Source organism: Chrysemys picta, chromosome 8, assembly GCF_011386835.1.
Source record: "Chrysemys picta bellii isolate R12L10 chromosome 8, ASM1138683v2, whole genome shotgun sequence".
Taxonomy (NCBI): Eukaryota; Metazoa; Chordata; order Testudines; family Emydidae; genus Chrysemys; species Chrysemys picta.
In genome coordinates, this window is record NC_088798.1 from 81,755,164 (window position 1) to 81,777,995 (window position 22,832).

The 22,832-nt window shown below is 42.0% G+C and overlaps 1 protein-coding gene across 2 annotated transcripts in view; it reads right to left on the reverse strand.

Annotated features, from left to right (window-relative positions):
* WWC1 (WW and C2 domain containing 1) overlaps positions 1-22,832 on the reverse strand; it is a 172,570-nt gene that overhangs the window by 16,853 nt on the left and 132,885 nt on the right. For both annotated transcript variants that reach the window (XM_008179581.4, XM_042850783.2), the window contains 10 exons: positions 21,622-21,730; positions 20,938-21,018; positions 19,791-19,877; positions 18,635-18,827; positions 16,959-17,111; positions 16,559-16,659; positions 15,461-15,611; positions 11,477-11,641; positions 8,465-8,557; positions 7,197-7,427 (listed from right to left, as the gene is read on the reverse strand). In XM_008179581.4, coding sequence (XP_008177803.2) covers positions 7,197-7,427; positions 8,465-8,557; positions 11,477-11,641; positions 15,461-15,611; positions 16,559-16,659; positions 16,959-17,111; positions 18,635-18,827; positions 19,791-19,877; positions 20,938-21,018; positions 21,622-21,730 — 1,364 coding nt within the window. The remainder of the gene's footprint in view (positions 1-7,196; positions 7,428-8,464; positions 8,558-11,476; positions 11,642-15,460; positions 15,612-16,558; positions 16,660-16,958; positions 17,112-18,634; positions 18,828-19,790; positions 19,878-20,937; positions 21,019-21,621; positions 21,731-22,832) is intronic.

Sequence of the window (22,832 nt, forward strand, 5' to 3'; positions counted from 1 at the left end):
ACTTTTATAACCCAGGGTTGTTTCTGCATGCTCTTTTTTTATTAAAACACTTATGCCAAGGGGGCTAAATAAAGAAATGTGTCTTTAGACAGACTTGTCTTTTCAAGTGTTTATTCCTTAACAAGCCTTTCACCTCTGTTTGTTAAAAAGTGGGAAAAGAAACATTCTTCTCTCTAATCCAATGGTTAACAAAATAAGGGGTTTATAAACTGTCTGTTACTAAAAACCTGAGGTTTTAAACCTGAGGTGCTTCTCTGCCTGCTCTTTTTTATTGCAACATTCCTGTAAATAAAGGGATGTGTCTTAGGTTTGTCTTTTCAAGTAATTATACCTTTGCAAAACTTAATGTAACTTACTTGTGTTTGTTAAAGAGCAGGTAGAGAAGCAAACGCCTTCTCTGTGATCCACTGACTCACAGAGGCTGCTTTGCTAACAGGAGCTTTGCTGCAAAAGCCTGTTGTTTCAAATTGTATAGGGTTACCATATTTTGAGTGTCCAAAAAGAGGACACTCCACGGGGCCCCGGCCCCGCCCATGTCCCCGCCCCAACTCCGCCCCTTCCCCTGCTTCCCGCGAACATTTGATTCGCGGGAAGCCTGAAGCAGGCAGCAGGTAAGCTGGGGGGGGATTGGGGGGAGGAGGCGCAGCCCAGTCTGGCCCCTACAACCGAGCGGCTCCCTCCGGCAGCCGGCCCCGGCCCCGGCCCCAGCGTCTCCAGCCTGGCTCGGCTCCTGGGGTGCCGGCCCCAGGCCAGCCCCAGGCCGAGCACCCCTGGCCCGGCCCCGGCCTCTGGCCCAGCCCCGGCCCCCAGCCCAGCACCTCCGGCCCGGGCCCTGGCCCAGCACCGCCAGCCCCGGCCCCAGCCCAGCACAGCACCCCCGGGCCAGCCCCCGGCCGAGCACCCCCAGCCCAGCACCGCCGGCCCTGGCCCGGCCCCCGGCCCAGCACCCAGCGGTGCTGGCCCCTCCCTATTTTCCCGGACATGTTCGGCTTTTTGGGATTTCCCCCCGGACGGGGATTTGAGGCCCAAAAAGCCGGACATGTCCGGGAAAATCCGGATGTATGGTAACCCTAAAACTGTACTTACTAAAAAATAACCCCTGTTAGTCTAAAACCTAGGGGAAAACTTTAAAAAATTGTTTGTTATTAAAAGCTTATGGTTTTAACTGTTATAAAAAACCCTATGTTAAAGGGCTACATGGCGGGAAAAATGCTGGGGGTCTGTTTCTTTAGATAAGAATAAGAGTTAAAGGGGGAGGGGGAGAGGAGGGGAGGGAAAAGAGGAGGGAGATGGCTCCTGTTTAAAATCTTGAGACTCTAGGATTGGTTCCAGAAAATGAATTCTATGAAGCTGTTGTAGAAAAAACTCTGATTGGTCCAATCCAAAGGTGGTAATAACAAGTCTGAGAGGGTCTGAACCTGGGAACTTGCCTCATTCTACAGGAAGACTTGAAATATAAAAAATGTCTCTCTGTCTCTCATTCTCTCCCTCCCTCTCTTTTTGATTCAACCATGTGCTCTCTATCTTTGCCCTTTGCAAAGGGGTCTCTCTTTTCTCGTCCTGTTCTTTCTTTTAACCTCTCTTTTTTCTTAACCTACCTACACTGGTATTGAATAGTTTAAATGCATTTTTTTTATAAACCTTTTTACCATGTGCTTACTAAACAGGCTCTGCCTTAGTAAATTCCTTTTTTAAACCTAGTTTTTAATGTTTTTAAAAGCTTTTTTCTTAACCTACACTGATATTGAATAGTTTAAATGCTTTTTTATTCACTTTTTTACCATGTGCTTATTAAACAGGCTCTGCCTTAGTAAATTCCCCTTTTAAACCTAGTTTTCAAGATTATTTAACTTTTTCTTAACCCACCCTGATAGTTAATACAACTTTTACATTTATCTCAAAATTTTCTATTCTTTAATAGCCTACCAACCTAGGCCTTTACCATCATCTCTCCTTACTCAAACTCAATAAAAATCTCTATTCTTTAAAACTAGACCTTTCAAAACAAAAATCTTTATTTTTTCATAACCTGCCCTTTACAAACCTCTCTCCTTACTCAACCACATCCAATAACCTTTTTTCCCCCTTTTTCTCTAAACCTTACCCAAACTTTCTTTTTTATCTTTAAATTCTGTCACACTATTCTTTCAACCTTTTTCTCTCAATGTACCCAAGCACAAACACACACAACACTTCCCCATGTCAAACACACACACACAAATTTTTTCAAAATGCCCAATGGCACCAAACTTTGGTGCCAACGGAAACAGGGTGGGAAGGCGGGATATAAGCCCTAAATGGGGCGTGGAAACCTGTCAAATGCATGGTGATGAATGCTATTGAGCAGTATACTACTCAGGGCTATTCAGTAATTTGTGAAGTTTCCCCCACCTTATCTATAAATCCCATTCTTTTCGAAGCATTGAGTTTTATTTTTAGACTCTCCAGAGAGAAAGGGAATGCATTTTGAACAGAAAGGCAACTTTCAGAAACATAAAAAATTGTTTTGTGCGATAATCTTTAGTGTTTCCAGTTTTTATCAGTATTCTTTTCATCACTGCCATCTAACCCACTCCTTGATGGCAGATGCTTTCAGAACTGTCAAATAAAATGCAGTTTTAATAATCTGGAAAAAAAGACATTTTCTGTAATGGCCAACTGTGCATCCTGCATGATTAATATTCCCAAATCATTTCCTTTTGACATAAGATAGGAAACCTAGGATTTCCATTCTAGTGACCTAAAACCAAAACGAATACTTGTTGAAAAGTTTTAGTTAGTGCCTTATGTTTCTTTTATACCAAACATATTCTGAAAGCACAATTGCTAGAAGATGAATATTGAAACTACATAAACATCACTCAAGTTGTCTGTCATCTTTCACTATCCTCCTGGTTTGGTTTTCTACAGTCAGCCAAAGTATGACAGAAGCTATGACCAAGTTCGAAGAAGAATGTGAGGTTGCCTTTTTCTACCAGTTTAATAGCCAATGTTGCTACTGATTTCTCTCAAAGGAGATTATAGCATTCCCAAGCTTGAATCACAAGACCCATTTATTTGTGCATTTCAAAGACAAATGCCAAGTGACAGAGCAACTTGTATTCTAGTGTAAGCTTCTTTAGTTTCACTAGATATTTGAAAACCAAAGTGACTAGCACTCTATTTGCTTATGCTTATAATAGAGATCTGCAACTGCAAGGTTAAGCAGAAAAACTAAAACAAGTTGCCACTTCTGTTAGGGTTACACATAGACTCATAGACTTCAACATCAGAAGGGACTATCATAATCATCTAGTTAAGTCTCCTGCACATTGCAGGACACAGGACCTCACTCACCCACTCCTGTAATAGGCTCATAACTTCTGGCTGAGTTACTGAAGTCCTCAAATCATGATTTAAAGACTTCAAGCTACAGAAAATCCATCATTTATATTAGTTTAAACCTGCAAGTGACCCATGCCCCATGCTGCAGAAGAAGGTGGAAAACCTTGAGGGTCTCTGCCAATCTGATCCAGGGAAAAATTCCTTCCCGACCTCAAATATGGCAATCAGTTAGACCCTGTGCTGGTGGGCAAGATCCTCTGACCAGACATCTGGGAAAGATTTCTCAGAGCCCTCTTCAGTTAGTGTCCCATCACCAGCCATTGGAGATATTTGCTGCTAGCAGTCACAGATCAGCTACATGCCATTTTAGGCAGTCTCATCATAGCATCCCCTCCATAAACTTATTAAGCTTAGTATTGAAGCCAGTTGGGTCTAGATGATTAGAAACCTTTGTCCAATTTCAAGCCTAAATTTGTTGATGGCCAGTTTATATCCATTTGTTCTTGTGCTCACATTGGCACTTAACTTAAATATTCCTGGTATTCATCCCTCTGATGTCCTTATAGAGAGCAATCATATCTCCCCTCAGCTTTCGTCAAGCTCATAAAGTAGGTTTTCCATTCCTTGTATCATCCTAGTAGCCTTTCTCTGCACTTATTCCAGTTTTAATTCATCTTTCTTTAACACGGGAGACCAGAATTGCACACGGTAACCAGATGAGGTCTCACTAGTGCCTTGTATTATGTTACTAATTCTTCCCTATCTCTATTTGAAATACCTTGCCTGATGCATCCTAAGATTGCATTAGCCTTTTTCATGGCCACATCACACTGGTGGCTCATTGTCATCCTGTGATTAATACATCCAGGTCTTTCTCCTCCTCTGTCACTTCCAACTGATGCGTCCCCAACTTATAGCAAAGATTCTTGTTAGTCCCTACATGCATGACCTTGCACTTTGCACTATTAAATTTCATCACATTTCTATTACTCAAGTTTACAAGGTCATCAAGATCTTCTGGTATTATATTCTGGTCCTCATCTGTACTGGCAATACTCCCCAACTTTGTGTCATCCGCAAATGTTATTAGCACACTCCTTTGTGCCAAGGTCAATAATAAAAATGTTAAATAAGATTGGTCTCAAGACCAATCCCTGAGGAACTCCACTAGTAACCTCCCTCTAGCCTGAAGTTCATCTTTCAGTATGACCCATTGTAGTCTCTCCTTTAACCAGTTCCTTTTCCACCTTTCACTTCTCATATTAATCCTCAACTTCTTCAATTTAACAAATAATGTCCCATGTGGAACTGTATCAAATATCTATCTAGATTTCAGTAAGGCAAGAGCTCTGACTTTGCATAGCAGAGGACCTTATTCTAAAGCACTTAGGCCTAGTCCACTCACAGGTTTTTTACTAAAACTACTTTGGTTACGAGTGCAATTTTCTAGTGGTATAGTTAAAGCAGTAAAGCCTGCATGTAAACTAGCCCTTCCACCAAATAGTACTATGTTCTGCAAGGAGTTCCAACGATACCATAAGTAAGTGCAGAAGAATTGGGCCCAGGATAGTCAGCAGAGCTTGTGGATTAAATCCTACAGCATCTTGTAATCATGGGTTTCTAGAACCCTCAGATTTTTCTAGAAGGTGTTTATAGTACTTTAAACATATTACAGCATTTTATAATCCATCAATACACACAGATTCAGAGAAGGCAAAACAGAATATAATTTTATTAACCAACATGCAGATAATCCAGAAAACCCAATTTTTCCTGAGACATTCTAGTGCCGCACTCACTCCCCCACTAACAAAGGTCACAGCCCCCCAAAACGTGACCTCAACATACTCCTTCTTGGTGCATGAAACAGACTTTCCCCACAGGGTGAAACTCTTGTGTGTGCTTGATAAAGACCTTTTATGAAACATTCAGTGGGTACATTAAGTTCCAGATTCTCTCTCCTCACTGCTTTCCAAGCCTGCCACTGAGCTTTGAAAAGAATGGAGCTAGACAAAAGAAAGGAGTAACCAATAGGTACTATCCTTCTACAGGCAAGAACCACTTGGAGCCAATGACTCTGTGACACTGCACTCCATAGTCTTCATATTGATATTATTACAATATGATTATGGCATAATTATGATGTATTTTGTACAAGACTGGTCATGTGAGGTGTAATTGGAAAAGTTATGATTTGCTAAATATGATTATCCTATTTGTATGCATGTATCATTTTTGTATCTGCAGTTATGAATATTGACTATGTATCTGTATTTCACATGTAGTCACACCTGGGTGATACCCACTAGGCAAAATGCTTCCAGTCTAGACAGATGGCTGTGAAGGCCTATTCAAGGTAATGGGTCATTAGGAAGAACAAAAAGCCTTAGGAGAAGCTTATCTCCCACTGGGTGAGCCTTCCTGAGAATGCTCCAGACAGCCTGTAAATAATGGCTACTGTGACTCAGCAAGGTATGCAAGGGCATGTGACCAACCCACATGACACGGAACTACATCTTGGATACCAGTGTTTTTCCACAAACTGAGTTTGGAACAAAGGGTTTCCACCATATGCTAAAGCTATATAAGGCAGGGAGTGACACCTTCACTCCCCACACAAGAAAACTCCTAGAAACACCTAAGAAACAAAAGACTGAACCGGGGGACATGCTGGTCCCAGGCTAAAGGGATTTCTAGCCTGTGTATGAAAACCTGGGACTCCCAAGCTGTAAAGCAAGTGCATCTTGTAAGTTGAGAATCTGCAAGCCTTCTTGTATCATCAGTCAGGGCGAGAGATTGTTAATTCAAATCCTATCATTCTACGATGTTAAGCATAGTTTGAATTTTTGTTTATTTACTAGGTAATCTGCTTTGATCTGTTTGCATATAATCACGTAAATCTATCTTTTGTAGTTAATAAACTTGTTTTTGCTTTATCTAAAACAGTGAGTCTGAATGAAGTTCTTGGAAATCTTAGCTCAAGTGGCAAAGGCTGTTGCATTTCCTCTCCACATTGAGGCGGGCCACATAGCATGGTTCACGGACAATAGGTGGACCGCAATCATTACTGAGTGGTACCCGCGAGAACAAAAAAGACCACCTGGTCAGCCTCCAAGAAGATGAGAAGATGACACTGTTAAACATTTTGGAAGAATATGGAGAAGAAAGGCAAGAATGCAAGAAGAATGGTGGACGTGTTGTGATCGGCGCAGTCTTAATGACAGCTGAAGACCGATTGATCCAAGTGATCCAGGTGATTGAGGGGGAGGCGAGCTGGATAATAAATTCATACTGGTCAGGGTTTTCACCAGGGCAGGATGGTACAGCTCTGGGGTCCTAGGCTGGGGAAGCTGGTGGTTATTTTGGCTGTAGCCTCTCTATTGTTGGTTCGTGCAGTGGCTGGTCAGCTTGTATGTAACTGCAGCTGGGTGTGTCCCTACCTGTGTGAATGCTGGTGGAAGTGTAGGACCAGGGGTGGGTCTGCAGCTTGTCACAGCAACACAGTGTGAGAGGGAGCCCAGGCTGGTGAGTCAGAGGGCTCAGTGGTACCCCAGTTCCAGGTGGCACCTCAGGGAGGAACCCGTCACAGACTCCTCCTGCGCCTGGCCTTGCATCCAATGACAAGTGACAGTGGAATTCAAATGGTAGGAAAGGACTCCTGCATTTGCAAGGGCTACAATTCTAATTATTTGTCAGTATGTAAAGTTAATAAAACAGAAGCTTCAATACAAAGCTCCATCAAACAAGTTTATTTAAAAGGGGGAAGATTTGGAAGATAGCAGCACTAAAGATTTGAATGTTCTGGTCTCCAGAGGACTGGGAAAATGTGTTTGACTAAACATATTAACAAAAATCCAGTCAGAATTACTTACCCGTTTTTCAACGTGTCTCAGCCAAAGCCGGAATCGCTCATCATCCTTCACCCATTGTGGCAGCTCTTTTTCACCTTGACCTTGAGCTTGTTCTAACTGTTCTTTCAGTTCTTTCAGTACAGAGATCTCTTGCACTAACTGATTGTGCCAGGTCCTTGAAGCCTGCAGGTCTAACTCCAGGTCTAGTGAAGTTCGGATTAGACGCTCTGCACCAAAGGACTTAACCGAAGGCTGGAACAGAAGGGATTTATGATTGGAATAAAAAGTGTCAAACTGTTCCCATCTTGTCCGAATATGTGTGATAACCACTTCCTCCTCAAATGCACAATGTTCTGGAGATGAAAGGCAACATCTCTGGTAATGCTGGTTTTGCAAGGTGGCTGCTCACCCAAATTTGCAGTTTCACAGTCTAGCAAAGTCTTATAAGTCAGCTTGCCCATGCTGCAGCTTCCATCAACACTAATGGTATATGAAGTAAGCCAAGGGCTTCTGTACTTAGCTGACAATGGGCTGAAATGAGGAGTATCTTCCTTACACCATTACTCAGAATATAATTTTACTTACACCTCAATTACCAGAATATTGCAGAATGCTGCAAGACAATGTATTAGCATTGGTTTCACACCACTGGATTTTCTCCTGCCCCCAATATCAGGAACATTAGTGTTGAGGAGTGCACAAGGTGAGTATTTCAATCAGACAGTCTGCCTCATGCAAAATGTTTCAGTGGCCTCTTAAGGACAGCAGCCTAATTCCACCCCATTCACATCCTAGTAGAACGTGCACAATGATGTCAGTAATGGGTGTGGAGCTCATTAAGCACTGTTAAATTTCAATAAACATCTGAAAAAGTTATTTTCAATTGCTTACAAATTAGTTATCCCACCAATTCCTTTGGCATGGATATGAGCCAATGAGAGCATATTTTACATGCCACATCTAAAAATTTAGCTATTTTTGAATTCTGTTTGGAAGGAAAATTGTGAGAAATAATTTTTCAAAGTGGGAGTTTTAGTAACTCAAGGGAACAGACATTTGTAACCTTTTGACAGACTAGTAAGAACATTTCAGCCCAAATGGAGAATTTTTTTTTTAACGCTATGAGCACATGAAGACAGGTGGTTTATATCTGAAATTAACCTGAATTATCTTTGCTAACCCCTTTTTAAATAGAATTATCTACTGGTAACTCACAAACCAATGCTTTAAGAACGTGATTATTTTCTTGAATGCCAGCTAAGGGAAAAATTTGTAGATGAAGTTTTTACCCGCTTCATTCTGACACTTCGCCTCTCCATAGCATTCCGAACAAAGGGTGGTTTCTTAGACAGTGTTGAACTGTCACTATCACTGCGATTTAGCTGAAAAAGAGACAGAAGTAATTGTTATGAAACAAGCACGCAGTGCAAGGCTATTACGAATGAGCCCACAGAGCTACAGACATTTAAAGAAAGCCATGGACTGAGAATTATCTGAGAAAGTCACATGTAACAGTGCAATGAAACCCACCCGGTGCCCAAATCTGGCTGTTTTCCATGGCCACTGTCCTTTCCTGGCCTCCTCCCCTCTGTTTTTTAATGCTGCTGTTTGGGAAGAGGTTAGAAGATACCATCACTTTTGGTTAGAACTCTGCACAGGTCACAACACAGTCCCCTTCCCCTGTTCAACATCAATAACTAGGTCAGACAAGAGACTAGAAAATTAAGATGTAATGAACAATGTTGCATTGGCTGGGAATTAAGTCATTTCCAGCCGTAACTTCTATGAATAAACAGAGCATAACATTGGAGAAGGATTAAGTATATTTTTTTTCCCTTTTCAAACAAACTATTTCTATATATGAAACTAACTTAGTGTGGCATATGGATACCATGACTTTTTCAGGTTTTTTTTGCAGCATTGTATATATTTGGGGTCAGATTTTTCCTGGAAACGTGGAGCAATAAACCTCTTTCCTTTGTGCTACTTCCACAGCGGCTGGACATGATCATAATCCAAGTTTAGGGACAATTCTCTTCTTGTGTACCTTTGGGCCAAGCATTCAGGAGAGCACATGCAGAAATCCAAGGGCTGGAGGAGCAGGCATGTGCCTCCTGCATGCTAGGGAGCTCCAGGATATGATGCTTCCACTGGGAAGGTGCAGGTTGGCATCACAAGGTTGTACCTATTATGCACAACTGTGATGTTAAATGTTCCATTTTATATGAGCACTAATTTACTGTACTCCAGGATACACATCTGTAGTAAGGTCTAGGTGCCCCTTGGATGCTGAAACCACTGAGCCCTGGGCCATGTACTTTCTAGTGCCCTGAAACATGGATATTCTTTGCTATGCCTAAATGCCCTGTTGAGTGTTATTTATTATATGGCTCAATGCTCACAGGACAAACAGAAGATACAATTCAAAGGTCGAGACTGTCGTGAAGAGAATTAAGCTCACAGCTAAAGCAAACATAAAACAGTTTACACCTGTGAGCCTGATTTCATCTGAACTGGATACAGGTTTTTTGAAGTACTGTTTTGCTGCACTCAATGTTAGGCAGCCCTTCATGTTCTACTAGAACACCTCAATCCTCAGTTAGACCAGCACATACTTCACAAAAGCAGTTTCCTGACTGTGTTTACTTTTATTCTACACTGGTTGAAGCTAAAGGAGTTATTTATAGTGTATCCTGATCCTCAATCCTGGAACTAATTAATTACGAATAAACATTTAATCAAAGAGGTGGCACTGACATCCTCAATCAGTACACAGATCGTTCAATTAGTGTCACACACAGCACAGTGGAGTCTTTCATGCTCCCTCAATGCTGCTAATTGAAGTTAGTCATCTCTGCTTTCTGATTTCCATCATGACCTTTCATTTTAGAGGAGATAAACACTAGTCAGACACTTACAGCATCTCTGTCTGATGATAACCCTAATATCCACCTTTAAGCAGCACTAAATGCAGCAAGGCTCCTCTGGTTACAAAAGGTTTCAGCCTGAGGATGAAACAAGGTTCTATTCTGAACTGTCACTCCTCACTCTGAGATCTAAGGCAAATTACTTAATCTGTCTATGTATATTCCTCACTTGTAAAATTAATTGCCTACCTTGGTAAGACATTGAGATTCTTGGTTGACATATGCACCATTTTAATTAGTAATTGTTATTTATTTTAACTCTCCCAAATTGACCCAGTTCTAGTTTGACATGTCTCATATTTCTGTCTGAAGCCTTCATTCCAACCAGTGGCAAGTCATGGTCCATGTCAGAGCAATGACTCTGTACCAAATGTTGGCACTAATGCGACTGCTTTTGGCAAGAGGAGGAAGAACCAGGACATGAGATGTGGTGGCAGGCACTTTGGCAGGGGCGTGGTGCCACAAGAATACAGCAGTGTGCTTTAAGTAAGATGTGCAAGCGGTCTGCAGAAATGGAGGACTGGAGATAGCTGATCCAGTTTCTAATGGCAGAGGAATCTCCCTATGCTGAGTGACAGTTCTAGACCAGGACCATAAGTACAGAGCAGTGGGACTACATCACATAGATGTGGGATGACCAGCAGTGGGTCCAGAACTTTGGTATGAGGAATGGCACATTTCTGGAACTGCATTCTGGTCCTTCACTGCCAGGATATGAGGCCATACCTGTCCAGAGGTGTGTTGCTCTTGCCCTCTGGAAACTGCCTACCCCAGACTATTACAGATCAGTGGCTAATCAACTTGGTATTGACAAGACAACTGTGCTTTCTGTAATGTCAGTCACTAACATTTGAGCATGGTGTGGAGGGTATCGTGCTACTAAAGTGACATCTCCTACAAAAGATGGCAAAGTGAGGTTCTGACCACTTGGTTTATTAAAGAACCTTTGCAGGTACTAATACCACTGTTATGGCCAAGTTCTAATCAGGGTAATTATCTTAATCCTACCTAAATTCATGCTAGCGTTTTAATTATATTAATTCTCTCTACACTCCCTGCCCTAAGCCACTGTATTGTGCTGCTGTGGTACAACTGCTAAAATAGCTGCATTTCAGGAGTGTGTCGTGATTCCACTATCACTTCCCATTATGAGGTTTACTTAACAGGTGTGAAATGCTCTGTGGTCCTCTGATGTACAATGTCAAGAAAGGGTGCTGTGCCCTCAACTTCCACTGAAGTTCAAGGTCATTGAGGATGCTGTATACTCTCCCAATTCTGACCATCAGTGCAGTGTATTATCAGATGAACTAAAGATACTGTGCAGTCACTAAGGAAAAACATTTACAACAAAGTCTGGGGATGTGGTTTCCTTACCCTGCAGATGTATTGACTCTGTGGTCCTGGCGAAAATGTTTTGGAGCGGATTATGGTGCTACTTCTGACAAACTGAGTTTGCGGTGGGTTAGCTGCTTTCTTCTCTTTTGGACGAACTACAGTAGAAGATTGTGCAAGGCTCTCTGTGTTTGTCTCTTTATCTACCTGAAAGAAACGCACTTTAATGAACATAAGAATGGCTATACTGGGTCAGACCAATGATCCATCTAACCCAGTATCCTGTCTTCCAGCAGTGGCAGTGCCAGATGCTTTACAGAGAATGAACAGAACAGGCCAATCATCAAGTGATCCATTCCTTGTCGTTCAGTCCCAGCATCTGGCAATCAGAGCTTAGGGACATGCAGAGCTTACAGTTGCATCCCTGACCATCTTGACTAACAGCCACTGAAGGACTTATCCTCTATGAACTTACCTGATTCTTTATTTAACCCAGTTATAGTTTTGGCCTTCATAACATCCCCTGGCAATGAGTTTCACAGGTTGACTGTATGTTGTGTGAGGAAATACTTCCTTTTGTTTGTTGTAAACCTGCTGTCTATTAATTTCATTGGGTGACCCCTGGTTCTTGTGTTATGTGAAGGGGTAAATAACAGTTCCTTATTCACTTTCTCCACACCATTCATGATTTTATAGACCTCTATCACATCCCCCCTTAGTCGTCTCTTTTCCAAGCTGAACAGTTCCAGTTTCTTTAGTCTCTCCTCATATGGAAGCTGTTCCACATCCTTAATCATTTTATGTTATGTTCTTATGTACCTTTTCCATTTCTAATAGATCTTTTTTGAGACTGGGTGACCAGAACTAAATGCAGTATTCAAGATGTGGATATATCATGGATTCGTACAGTGGCATTATGATATCTACTATTTTGTTATTTATCCCTGTAACTGCCTCCCCCAGCAACCCATCAATGACAACTGCTTTTGCGTTTCAGCCTGAAATCCCACTTCTACTTTCACACTCTAAGGAGCAGCTTTTCATGAATTAAACTACAATCTAGAGCAGTGCTTCTCAAAGGTGGTCCGCCGCTTGTTCAGGGAAAGTCCCTGGCGGTCCGGGCTGGTTTGTTTACCTGCCGCATCCGCAGGTTCGGCCGATCGCGGCTCCCACTGGCCGCGGTTCGCCGCTCCAGGCCAATGGGGGCTGCGGGAAGGGTGGCCAGCACATCCCTCATCCAGTGCTGCTTCCTGCAGCCCCCATTGGCCTGGAGCACCGAACCGCAGCCAGTGGGAGCCGTGATCGGCCGAATCTGCGGACGCGGCAGGTAAACAAACTAGACCGGACCGCCAAGGGCTTTCCCTGAACAAGCGGCGGCCTGACTTTGAGAAGCACTGATCTAGAGCAGACAAAGTTGTGTCTCTTTCTTGACTCTCCTTATGCAATACATTGTAGTCCTGCTCTTTCCAAACTTGTGAGTAATTTCTACAACTGTATCATTTCCTATAGATTCAGTTGCAAGTGACCTGTGTAAATCCTGAGTGACTCCACTAACTTTTCAGATTTACACCAACGTAGCAGATTAAAAATCAAGCCTTTAAATTTAGATTATCCATTTAAGACCACCTTTTTGTTATTGGTCACCCACAATTGACAGAGACAAGACAATCTGAGCATTAAAACAGGCCCTTGATTAGGTAAATAGGTGGTGATTAGATAGTAATATCATTTAGGATTACATTAGGAGATCCCATGTGCTAATCATGTTGTCTGACAGTGCTAGGTGAAGAATGCTTCCAAGACCAGGGGACATGGCATTTTGGATTAAATGGTATTTCATAAATGTAGTGTTATTTAAAATTGAGGTTTGAAGTAATGTCAGAGAGATCTTAAACTTCATGTGTCTGCCATAGCTCTGCTTAATTCAACATTGGCCTGGTCATCTTTGCAGCAGATAGTACTTAGTCCTGCCATGAGTGCAGGGGAGTGGACTAGATAACCTCTCCAGGTCCCTTCTAGTCCTACAATTCTATGATTAACACAGGACCCGCAAAAAAACTTATCACAAGTGAATTAGACAAAGGGAAAAGGATGAGATCAAGAAATATGAAGATGTTCCACTCAGAATTATTTTTAGCTCTTTTTAAATCCTAAAACTTCAAAGCAGCAGTAGAAAGATACAAGCAAAACATTAGAGGGCTATATGTTGGAAGCTGTGGCAGCAACTATTCCTCCAAAAATGCAAATTAATGGGCTTTCCCCTCAAAATGAATTTGATGCAAAGGTACACCCCTGTTTAGGGTTACCATTCGTCCAGATTCTCCTGGACATGTCCGGCTTTTCTGAGTTAAAAATAGCGTCCGGTGGGGAATTTGTAAATGTCCGGATTTCCCCCCCATGCAGAGCGCATGTGGCTGACAGGGCAGCCAGCCGGATCGTGCCACTTGCATGGGGCTCCAGCAGCCAGAGCCCCTCCTCCGCTTTCTCCTCCTCTCCCCTGCAACTTGAGATCACTCCTCTCCTCTCGCTCTCTCCCTCTCCCTCCCCCTCCCTGCATTCACAGATCGCCGGATGTTCGCATCGGGCCTCCGGCAGTCTGGAGCTCCTCCCCCTGCTCCCCCCCTCCCGTCCACCGCGCTGCTCCGCAGCACTCTGCGAGGGCGGGAACCGGGTTGTGCGTTCCGCTGAGGAGCGCAGCAGTGTGTCCGGCTCCGCGTGGAGCCAACACACTGTTCTGAGCGGCACGGTAAGGGGGCCAGGGGGTTGGAGAAGGGGCAGGAGGGGGCAGTGAATAGACAGGGAGCAGGGTTGGATGGGTCGGGAGTTCGGGGGGGGAGGCTGTGGATAAGGTTTTGGGCAGTCAGGGTACAGGTAGGGGGTAGGGTCTCAGGAGGGGGCAGTCAGGGGACAAGGAACAGGGAGGCTTAGGTAGGGGGTGGGGTTCTGGAGGGCAGTTAGGAGCAGGGGTCCAAGGAGGGGGCAGTCAGGGGACAAGGAGCGAGGGGGAGGGGGGTTGGGAGTTCTGGGGGGGGCTGTCAGGGGGCAGGAGTGGGGAGAGGGATTGGAGCAGTCACAGGACATGGAGCAGAGGGGTTTAGATGGGTCGGGAGTTCTGGGGGGGGGGTCTGTCAGGGGGTGGGGAGTGGTTGGATGGGGCGTGGGAGTCCCGGGGGTCTGTCTGGGGGTGGGGGTGTGGATAAGGGTTGGGGGCAGTCAGGGGACAGGTAGGGGGTAGGATCCTAGGGGGCCAGTTAGGATGGAGGGAGCATCTCAGGAGGGGGCAATCAGGGGACAAGGAGCAGGGAGGCTTAGGTAGTGGGTGGAGTCCTGGGGGGCAGTTAGGGGAAAAGGAGCGGGGGGAGGATTGGGGGTTCTGAGGGGGGCGGAAAGTGGGAGGGAGTGGAAGGGGCAGGGGCGGGGCTAGGGCAGGACAGGGGCGGGGCTCCTCCCGTCCTCTTTTTTTGATTGTTGAAATATGGTAACCCTACCCCTGTTGCAACAAAAGCCTCCTGTATTTGCATGAGTAAATCAGGTAACTGAACAGGGAGGCATCTGAATGACCTGATTTGCTTATGCACATGCAGGAGGTTTTTGGTAAATGCAGGGCTCAATGGCCACAATATATATATATACATGCACTTTTGCAGATGAACACATTAACATTAGCTTTAGTAAGTCTGCTTTTCATTTGATAGGTCTGTTATAAGTCGTTTGGGCTACAGTGATTAGAACAAAAATAAAATAAAAGGAAACGTTTCCAAACTGAAGTGGATCACCTTCCCCACAACCTTCATCCCACAGTATAATTACTCCACCAAGCCTCTTATTTCCCCTGAAGTGCAGCTTGCTGTGATGCTATAAGAAACAGAAAAACACTCCATGTAATTTTCCAAGAAACTAAAAAGCAGAAGGAATTGCACCAAGTCCAGCAATTAGGGATGAACGTAATAGTGAACAACGTAGTGCTTAACTCATCTTACTAAATATCAGGCTTATGGAAGCGACAACATTTACTCTGAGCTTTACCTTTACTGCTACCGACTCAGCATGCACTTGGGATTCTGGATTCTCTTCCACCTCCCAGAGTGTTTTTCCATCATAGAATTCTTCCTCCTCTTCTGCTTCATTGTCACTGTTCCCATCCTGCTCTTCTTGCTCAGCAACCTCCTCATCTTGCCTGTCATATAAACTGCTTCTGTTACTGGGCTGGACCCACTTGGGACAATACCCCCATAGCATCCTTGATGCTGGTTGGTGTCCTAAGTATGCTGATCAAAAAGCACCGCTAGTGCTGCCAGTTATACCAGAAACCTCATGATGTTCCATGGAACAAGGGAATAACAAAAGTACACCGGTTGGAGTGGAAGAACCAGCAGTGAAACAGTTAAAGGGAATTTTTCATCTTTCATTCTATGGTAAGGTGATGACTATGGTTGAATACATTTGCATCAGTTTCTGCCACAAGCTGTATACTGGGTCTTGTGCATTTGGGTTTGACTTAGTGCTGCTGGTCCAACTGTATGGTGGGTTTAGGAGGCTGACTCGGGGATTCCCCCAAACAGAGGTACTCTCAGTGTGAAAGCTAGAACTATGTTAAACAACATGTTCTTGAGAATCTTTTGGCAAACCTGAGCTCAAATATGTATTTTGGTAGATTCCCCACCAAGGTTTGTGCTAAGTTGTGCTTTGAATTTTGTGGTTGGTTTGAACCCAACACTCAGTGAAATGTGGGACTGACCATGTAATTCACAGCCAGTTAAAAAGCTCATGCAAATCCCTGTGAACTGAAGGTATAGTATTTCACAGGTCCATCAAGCACTATGTACCACAGATTAATATATTTTATCTCTTCCAATTTTAACTTTTACTAGCTCTAGTCTCAATTCTCAGGCACATGCTCTTCTGTTTATACTGATGTAGAAAAAGATGCCAGAAATGATCTTCTGCAAAGTTCAAGAACTTTGATCGGCTACTAGACACATTTCAATATTACATGACTGCACCTTTGTCTGCATATTAGCACATTAAACTTTGACTCATTGACATCCTCATCTGAAACACTATGTCAAACCCATAGAATCCACAGACTCTTACACTATGATAAGCGAATAGGATGCCACCTACCAATTCTCTCCACTAGTTAAAGTGCTTCTGCTTTCTTCCAGCTTCTTCTCTACTGCTTCCAGTTCAACAGCAGTCTGTTCCAGCAGTGCAGATACAGAGTCCTGTACAGAGGAAAGGGCTTTATTTAAAGACAGTATTCATTCCTAAACCCCATCAACTATCAGAGTGAGTGTTCCATATTACTCACAGTAAACTTGAGAAAAATAGGAAAAGGTCCATTAGTCCGGTAAAAAGTTACATCCTAAATCAAACTTTTAGTTTTATTGACCCATTCAGTATCATAATGACATTTTTTACATATAAGAATACCATGCAAACACACAACTCCTGATTTCTTTTCAGCAATTTAGTATATTATAGAAGAGGTTGATGCAAGCTTCCATTTAGCATTTGCCCTTACTGTTTTTTCAGCGCAGGATACTGCAGAACAAATATCCCCTTGTTTGTGTTTTCTGCTTTGCTTCTGAAGATATTTATAACTAAGAAGGTTGTACCAGCGTGTTGACTTCTCTCCAGATCTACATATTTCAGCCAGGCTAATTTGTGCCCCACCCTGTTGGAACCAAGAAAAAAAAGAGTTGAAAGAAGTGACTGAAGCAATAAAATGTCAGCAGAAATATGTAACAGCAAAAACCAAGGCTTTGGGAGCTGAAGGTTTAGTTATCCCTGAGAAAAACCACCACCACCACTAATCTTCACTCTCTCGCTATTTCAGGCATCATCTTGGTGATGATTGGATGATATTAAATTGAACCATATTGTTGGGGGCTTCCAAGGGTCAATATTCAAGAAAGATTTACTTCAGCAGCTGCGTGCAAATAAGTGTCAAGAATGATGAACAATTATGTTGTGGCCATGGTAACTTGCAATCACTTTCAATTAGGAAGAATAAAAGACAACAATTAAAAAAGAGATGGATTCTTTTCTAATTTAAGAAACCTCAAGGGCTCATCAAATTGCTTTTTCTGATATAGGTGCTTGCGATTGATCATTTTAAAAGGTTCCGCTTGTTTCTGTGTCCACTCAGCCTAGATCCACTGTGAACCCTCATTTTGTCTTGTTTTACTACATCATGGCATATGCACGATATATTGCAATTCTGTTAAAATTGATATGGCCTGTCCTTGAGCAGACACTATTAATGAGCTTAGTACAGTTTATTTTATATTGCACAGATTTCCTGCAATTAAATTCAGCCCAATCTGGAGTTTACCGAGGCAATAAGCATGTAGAAGAATGTGGGCTACCAGATGGGAAATCAGTTTGGAATACAGCTGCTTCTTGCTGTTTCTTAAGCCCAAGTGTGATTTGCAGGTGACGGTAGCAAAGCAGGAACACCATAAAAGTGTGCTGGGATTCCCAACCAAAGTTTATGTAGACAATAGCATCTACTAAGGGAGACGTGAAAGACACCAGAAACATACAAACAGAATTAACTTTCTGTTGCTTTGCAATTACTTAGGCCCCAGCTCTACAAGCCTTACTCATATTAAGTAAAGTAACTTACTCCAGAAACAGTTTCATTAAAATCAACTCCCTTACTAAGGGAATACTGACTATTAAAAAGGATAGCTGAACTCATACCAACAGAGTTCTATGGAAATTATAGAGTTCTTTACAAATCACACTCTTCTACAGAATTTGAGAGAATGATCACATTTCTAAGAGGATTTTGTAAAAATCCTAAAGAATTTAATAAAACTGCCTCCATTATAGAATTCTACAAATTTTTTAAAAAAATCCTCTACAAAGGAGATCATTCTCTATTACATTCTACAGAACATTTCCCTAAGGGGTGGATGCAAATTGTGGGTCACACCCTTAAGTCACAAGGGAAGAGAAGTCTAGTGGTTTGAGGAATTGGGTTTGTAATGCAGACCTTAAGCCACTGTACTTATTGGCATAACTGGGATTCTCCGATATAATGAAAGTCCATCTCTACTGGGTCCTACAGCTAAGGACGATAAGGGAAGCTTGCAAAACTGGCCAAATCTAAATTTTGAGAACACTAGGTATCTGTCAAATTAAGCAGAAGAGATAGAAAAAAAAAAGATTCACACAGAAATTAATGCTAACCAGGCACTCCTCGAGGTGAGACTTATCCACAGTGCAAACATCAACTCTTAAAGTCTTCTGGTGTAAAGCAGGGTAAGAGATTGAAACCCAAAATATTTCATTGTATACAAGACTGTCTGAAGCTTCCATGGGTCTTGTGCGGAACAAACAGCTTGTGCTTTCAGAGCAAGGAAGAACAGCCACACGAATGTTCCTATTGAAAAAAAAAATTAATTAGTGCCATATTAACTTGCTGTAAGCATCTGTTATGAGATTACCATAAATCACAAAACGCTATTATTTCCCCAATCCATCGTGAGAGCATCTATCATAGTCAGACTTTCCTCTTTGGAATACTAATCTCAACTATAATAGTGAGTATTTTTTAGGGCACATAAGTTGTTAAAAACAAACATGAAATGTATTATAATTTTAGGACAAGTGGAGTTATGTACCTAAAAACAGGATCTAGAGTCTTCTTAAAGTCACCGACTAGTCACTGACATTTAGATGAGAAAAAAAACCATGAAGAGATGGAATTAAAATGGACAAAGCTAGGAAGCTTAAATGCCTTGGAGAGAACTTCTGAAGTGTTTGAGTTTTGTAATGCTGTACTTACGATACTCAAAAAATTAGTTGCAAATGGGAAAAAAAAAATCTGCACCAAAAATGTGGGACTGCAAGGGCTGGAAACACTGCCAAATAGCTGCTGGCTCACCATACATGGCATTCATAGCACTTTTGATGTGAAAGCAACATCTTCCACTTATTTTGTTGGCAGCAGTGAATGTGATCTACTGAGTTAATGCTTAATTTTTCATTTGAATGGGACTGGCAAACCATGAAAGTCCACATATCTGGACTCTGCACACCCTCTGCTCAGTTGTACTGAGCAATCAGCCACAGCTGACAATCTTGCCTATTAAATGTTAATTCCATAAAAGATTTTCCTAACAAAGGAAAAAAATGAATCTAAAGATTAATGCAGGAAGAAGTTCATCTTCATTTCCATACATGGACGTATGAGCTCACAACTGACGGTAAATGTAGGACAAAAAATGGGATGTGCTTAGAGAGCTACATGCATTATATAAAATGGAAAAATAAAATAAGATGTGTGAGATCCCGGATGATGTCTATTACAACCATTTCTACTATGTTTATTTCATCCACTTACACTTTCTGATCTTGCTGTAACATTAGAGCAGGAACGTTATTCAGCTGCATGACTAATATTGCAAACTGTTTATTTTTGTCATCATACCTGAATTAATTGGAAAAAATGTGAGAAGACACATTAGCAACAACAAAACTGCCTTAGACACAATAAAAAACTGTTCTGTTTTCAAGACACCTTCAGATTTGCGGATTTCACATTTGCTGCACTAAGATATTTGAAATCTGACATGAAAACTACACCATGTGAGTCTAAAAATTATTTTCCGATAGCTTGTTACGTATAATTCAATTAATCACATTCTAGTTATGTATAAAATTTTTGTATAACAACCAGTGGACACATACTGGTTTAAGGCATTCAGATAAGGTGTACTATAAATTTGAACCAAGACATTAGAGTATTTTTACCTGTTATTCAGGTAAATAGCTGAATTCCAAATAAGATTTTAATATTTAGAATCATATTTAGGTAAAAATAGCATCGTAAAAAAAACCAATTATATTTACGAATGCCCAATGGCTCAGGCATTTTTATGCTGAAGAAGTTAGGAGTAAACAATCCATAACATCAGTAACAAAACAAAATCGAGTGGTCTTGTGTTAGTTATTTTTTCAGAGCTGTTTCTGGTGCGGTCCCCCAGTCATTTGAGTAAGGCCCTCTATATCTGGCCCATCATGTTGCCAGCCCCTCTTGCTGCTCTTATCATACAGATGGGATAGCCAATTTAGCCTGGCATTTATTATTAGGGTTACTAATAGCCACCCTATTAGTTGGTCACCAGAGGATGGAAAAATCCAGCAAGATGATTTCCAGAGACCAAATCCTGTTTTTTCCATGATGCATCTAGTCTACTGAGGCCACAAACAAAAGGTCTCAGTTCTCTCATTGCTGATTTACCCTGGTGAACATAACACCAATAGATTTCCACTGGTGTGAGTGAGAGCAAAACCAGGCCCAGAGTGTCCACGTAACAAGGTGATAATCACACTTTATAGCATACATTAAGCAAGATTAGTCCAATAACAAGGAAAAAAAGATACTGGAAAGAGAAGGATGTAGAGAGCATGCAAGTCTTATGAGAACAAGATATATCAAGAACTATTAAGATCAGAGTCTCAAAAACAACAGAAGCCACCCAGCTTACTTCATAGCAATTTGCACTTTGGCAGTCCCAGCTGCTTCTGTATGATCACTGTCAAACATTATCATTTCTGACACACAGAGTCTGAAAGAAATCAAGGACAATTAAGGGCCTGTGGAATTTCAATAAGACACAGTTAATTTAGGAGGCACAGCCTTTTCTCCTCTCCACACAAATTTTTCAGGGAACTGGGCATACGGGTCTGTTAAGGGGTTTTACTTTCTCTTAGGATTTCTTTAAGTGTGCATATTAGAGATACATATTTACAGTGAGTTACATGCCTCCCCTCTGCTGCCAGCAAAAATGTGAGAGAGGAGGCAAGACAAACTCAAGAGGTGAAAGCTATATTGGAAATGCCGCCTGGCCTCATTCTCTGAAGTGGCTGACCCTTTTTGGCTGAAGTTTTCCAGATAAATGCAGCCTGAGGCAGACACCTGGTATGAAATATTTCAGCCAAAACAGTTATGTTTGGCAAAATTATGACCCTCTTTTCAGTTTATGTGATGGAAAATATCAGGCAACCTTAACAGGTAGTGCTGCCTGCCCTACCTATCATGTCTACAGAAATTTGGTAAAATCCCAGAGTCTATATCTTAACCAAATTGCAAAAAGGATTACAATCACGTCTGGTAATGTGAGCTTGATATCTGAATCATGAGCTTCTTACTAAACAAATCTGGAGTATACCTTTGTACAGCTGCCTCATACACCCCGCTGTCTCCAGCAACAGATTCATCTGACACTGCAGCTGACACACATGCCACCTTCAGTGTGGCCCCTCCGGCTGAATTTACGCCTATGATAAAATGAAGGGAGGAAAAACAAAGGTGTTAATGAAAAAGAGCTGGGTGCATCTGCAAATGTAGCTTTCAAGGCAAGTGTCTTTCTTTCACTCATGTGTCAAGTGATAATAGGCTTCTGACTCTGGATGGAACTACTCTTTAACTGGTGTGAAATTAGTCCTGGTGGACAGGGCCACACTGACAGCTTGGGTGGCTGAAAACCTTCTTTTTAACCTAAGACAGCAGAAGGAAGAGCAGTATATTTCCATCCATGGGTGTATGAGCTCATAGCAGACACTGCATAGACTGCAGCAGGACAAGCCTTTCCACATAGCCTGAAGGGTGCCTCAATTTGAACCACCAAAATCTATAGAGAAAAATATAGAACCTAGAAAGAATGGTTGAGGTATGTGGTAGGATATGAATTTTATCTGCTATATCTGTACATCGAATTTAGATCTCTCTCTTAACTTTAGCTATCCAAACTGTACTCAAGGCTATTTTTGGAAGGGAAGGGGAAAGGTTTTGCTGTGTAGGTTTTAAAAAATCTTCTGCGTGCACATTGTACCAGTGTTACCTTGAGAGCAGCAGCCTTGGCAGGGTGAAAGTGCAAAGATGTCACACTGGGGATTCCAGGACCATCGTGCAAAAAGTTGGATGTAACTTTCCATCTGTGTGCTTTTTTTAACAGCCCCCCAATTCCTCAAACCTAGCAAAGCACGGACTCCATTAAGGATTATATCCATGTTTGACACTAGCCATTTTGGCTGTAGTCCTGTTTAAAAAGCATAGTTTGACTTTTCCCTATTGTAAAATAGATCATAAAACAAATCTATTTCCTCACTCTCCTCTAACTCAAACTGTTGAAAGATTTTTGTTCAAACGTCTGCACACTCATAAGAAAGTCACTTCCAGATAGGGACCAATCTTGAAAATTTCAGTCCAAAAGGTGAATACTACAGATGAAAGCAGGGGCTTATAAAAGAAACTATTTTACAGTTAACTGAAGATGGCACTACAGGCAACTCCTATAATTGCTGATTAATTTTGCAAAGATTCAGCTCAGAGGTGACAGTGTGAACTAGTATCAATGTAATTTTTAAAAGATGCTTCTGG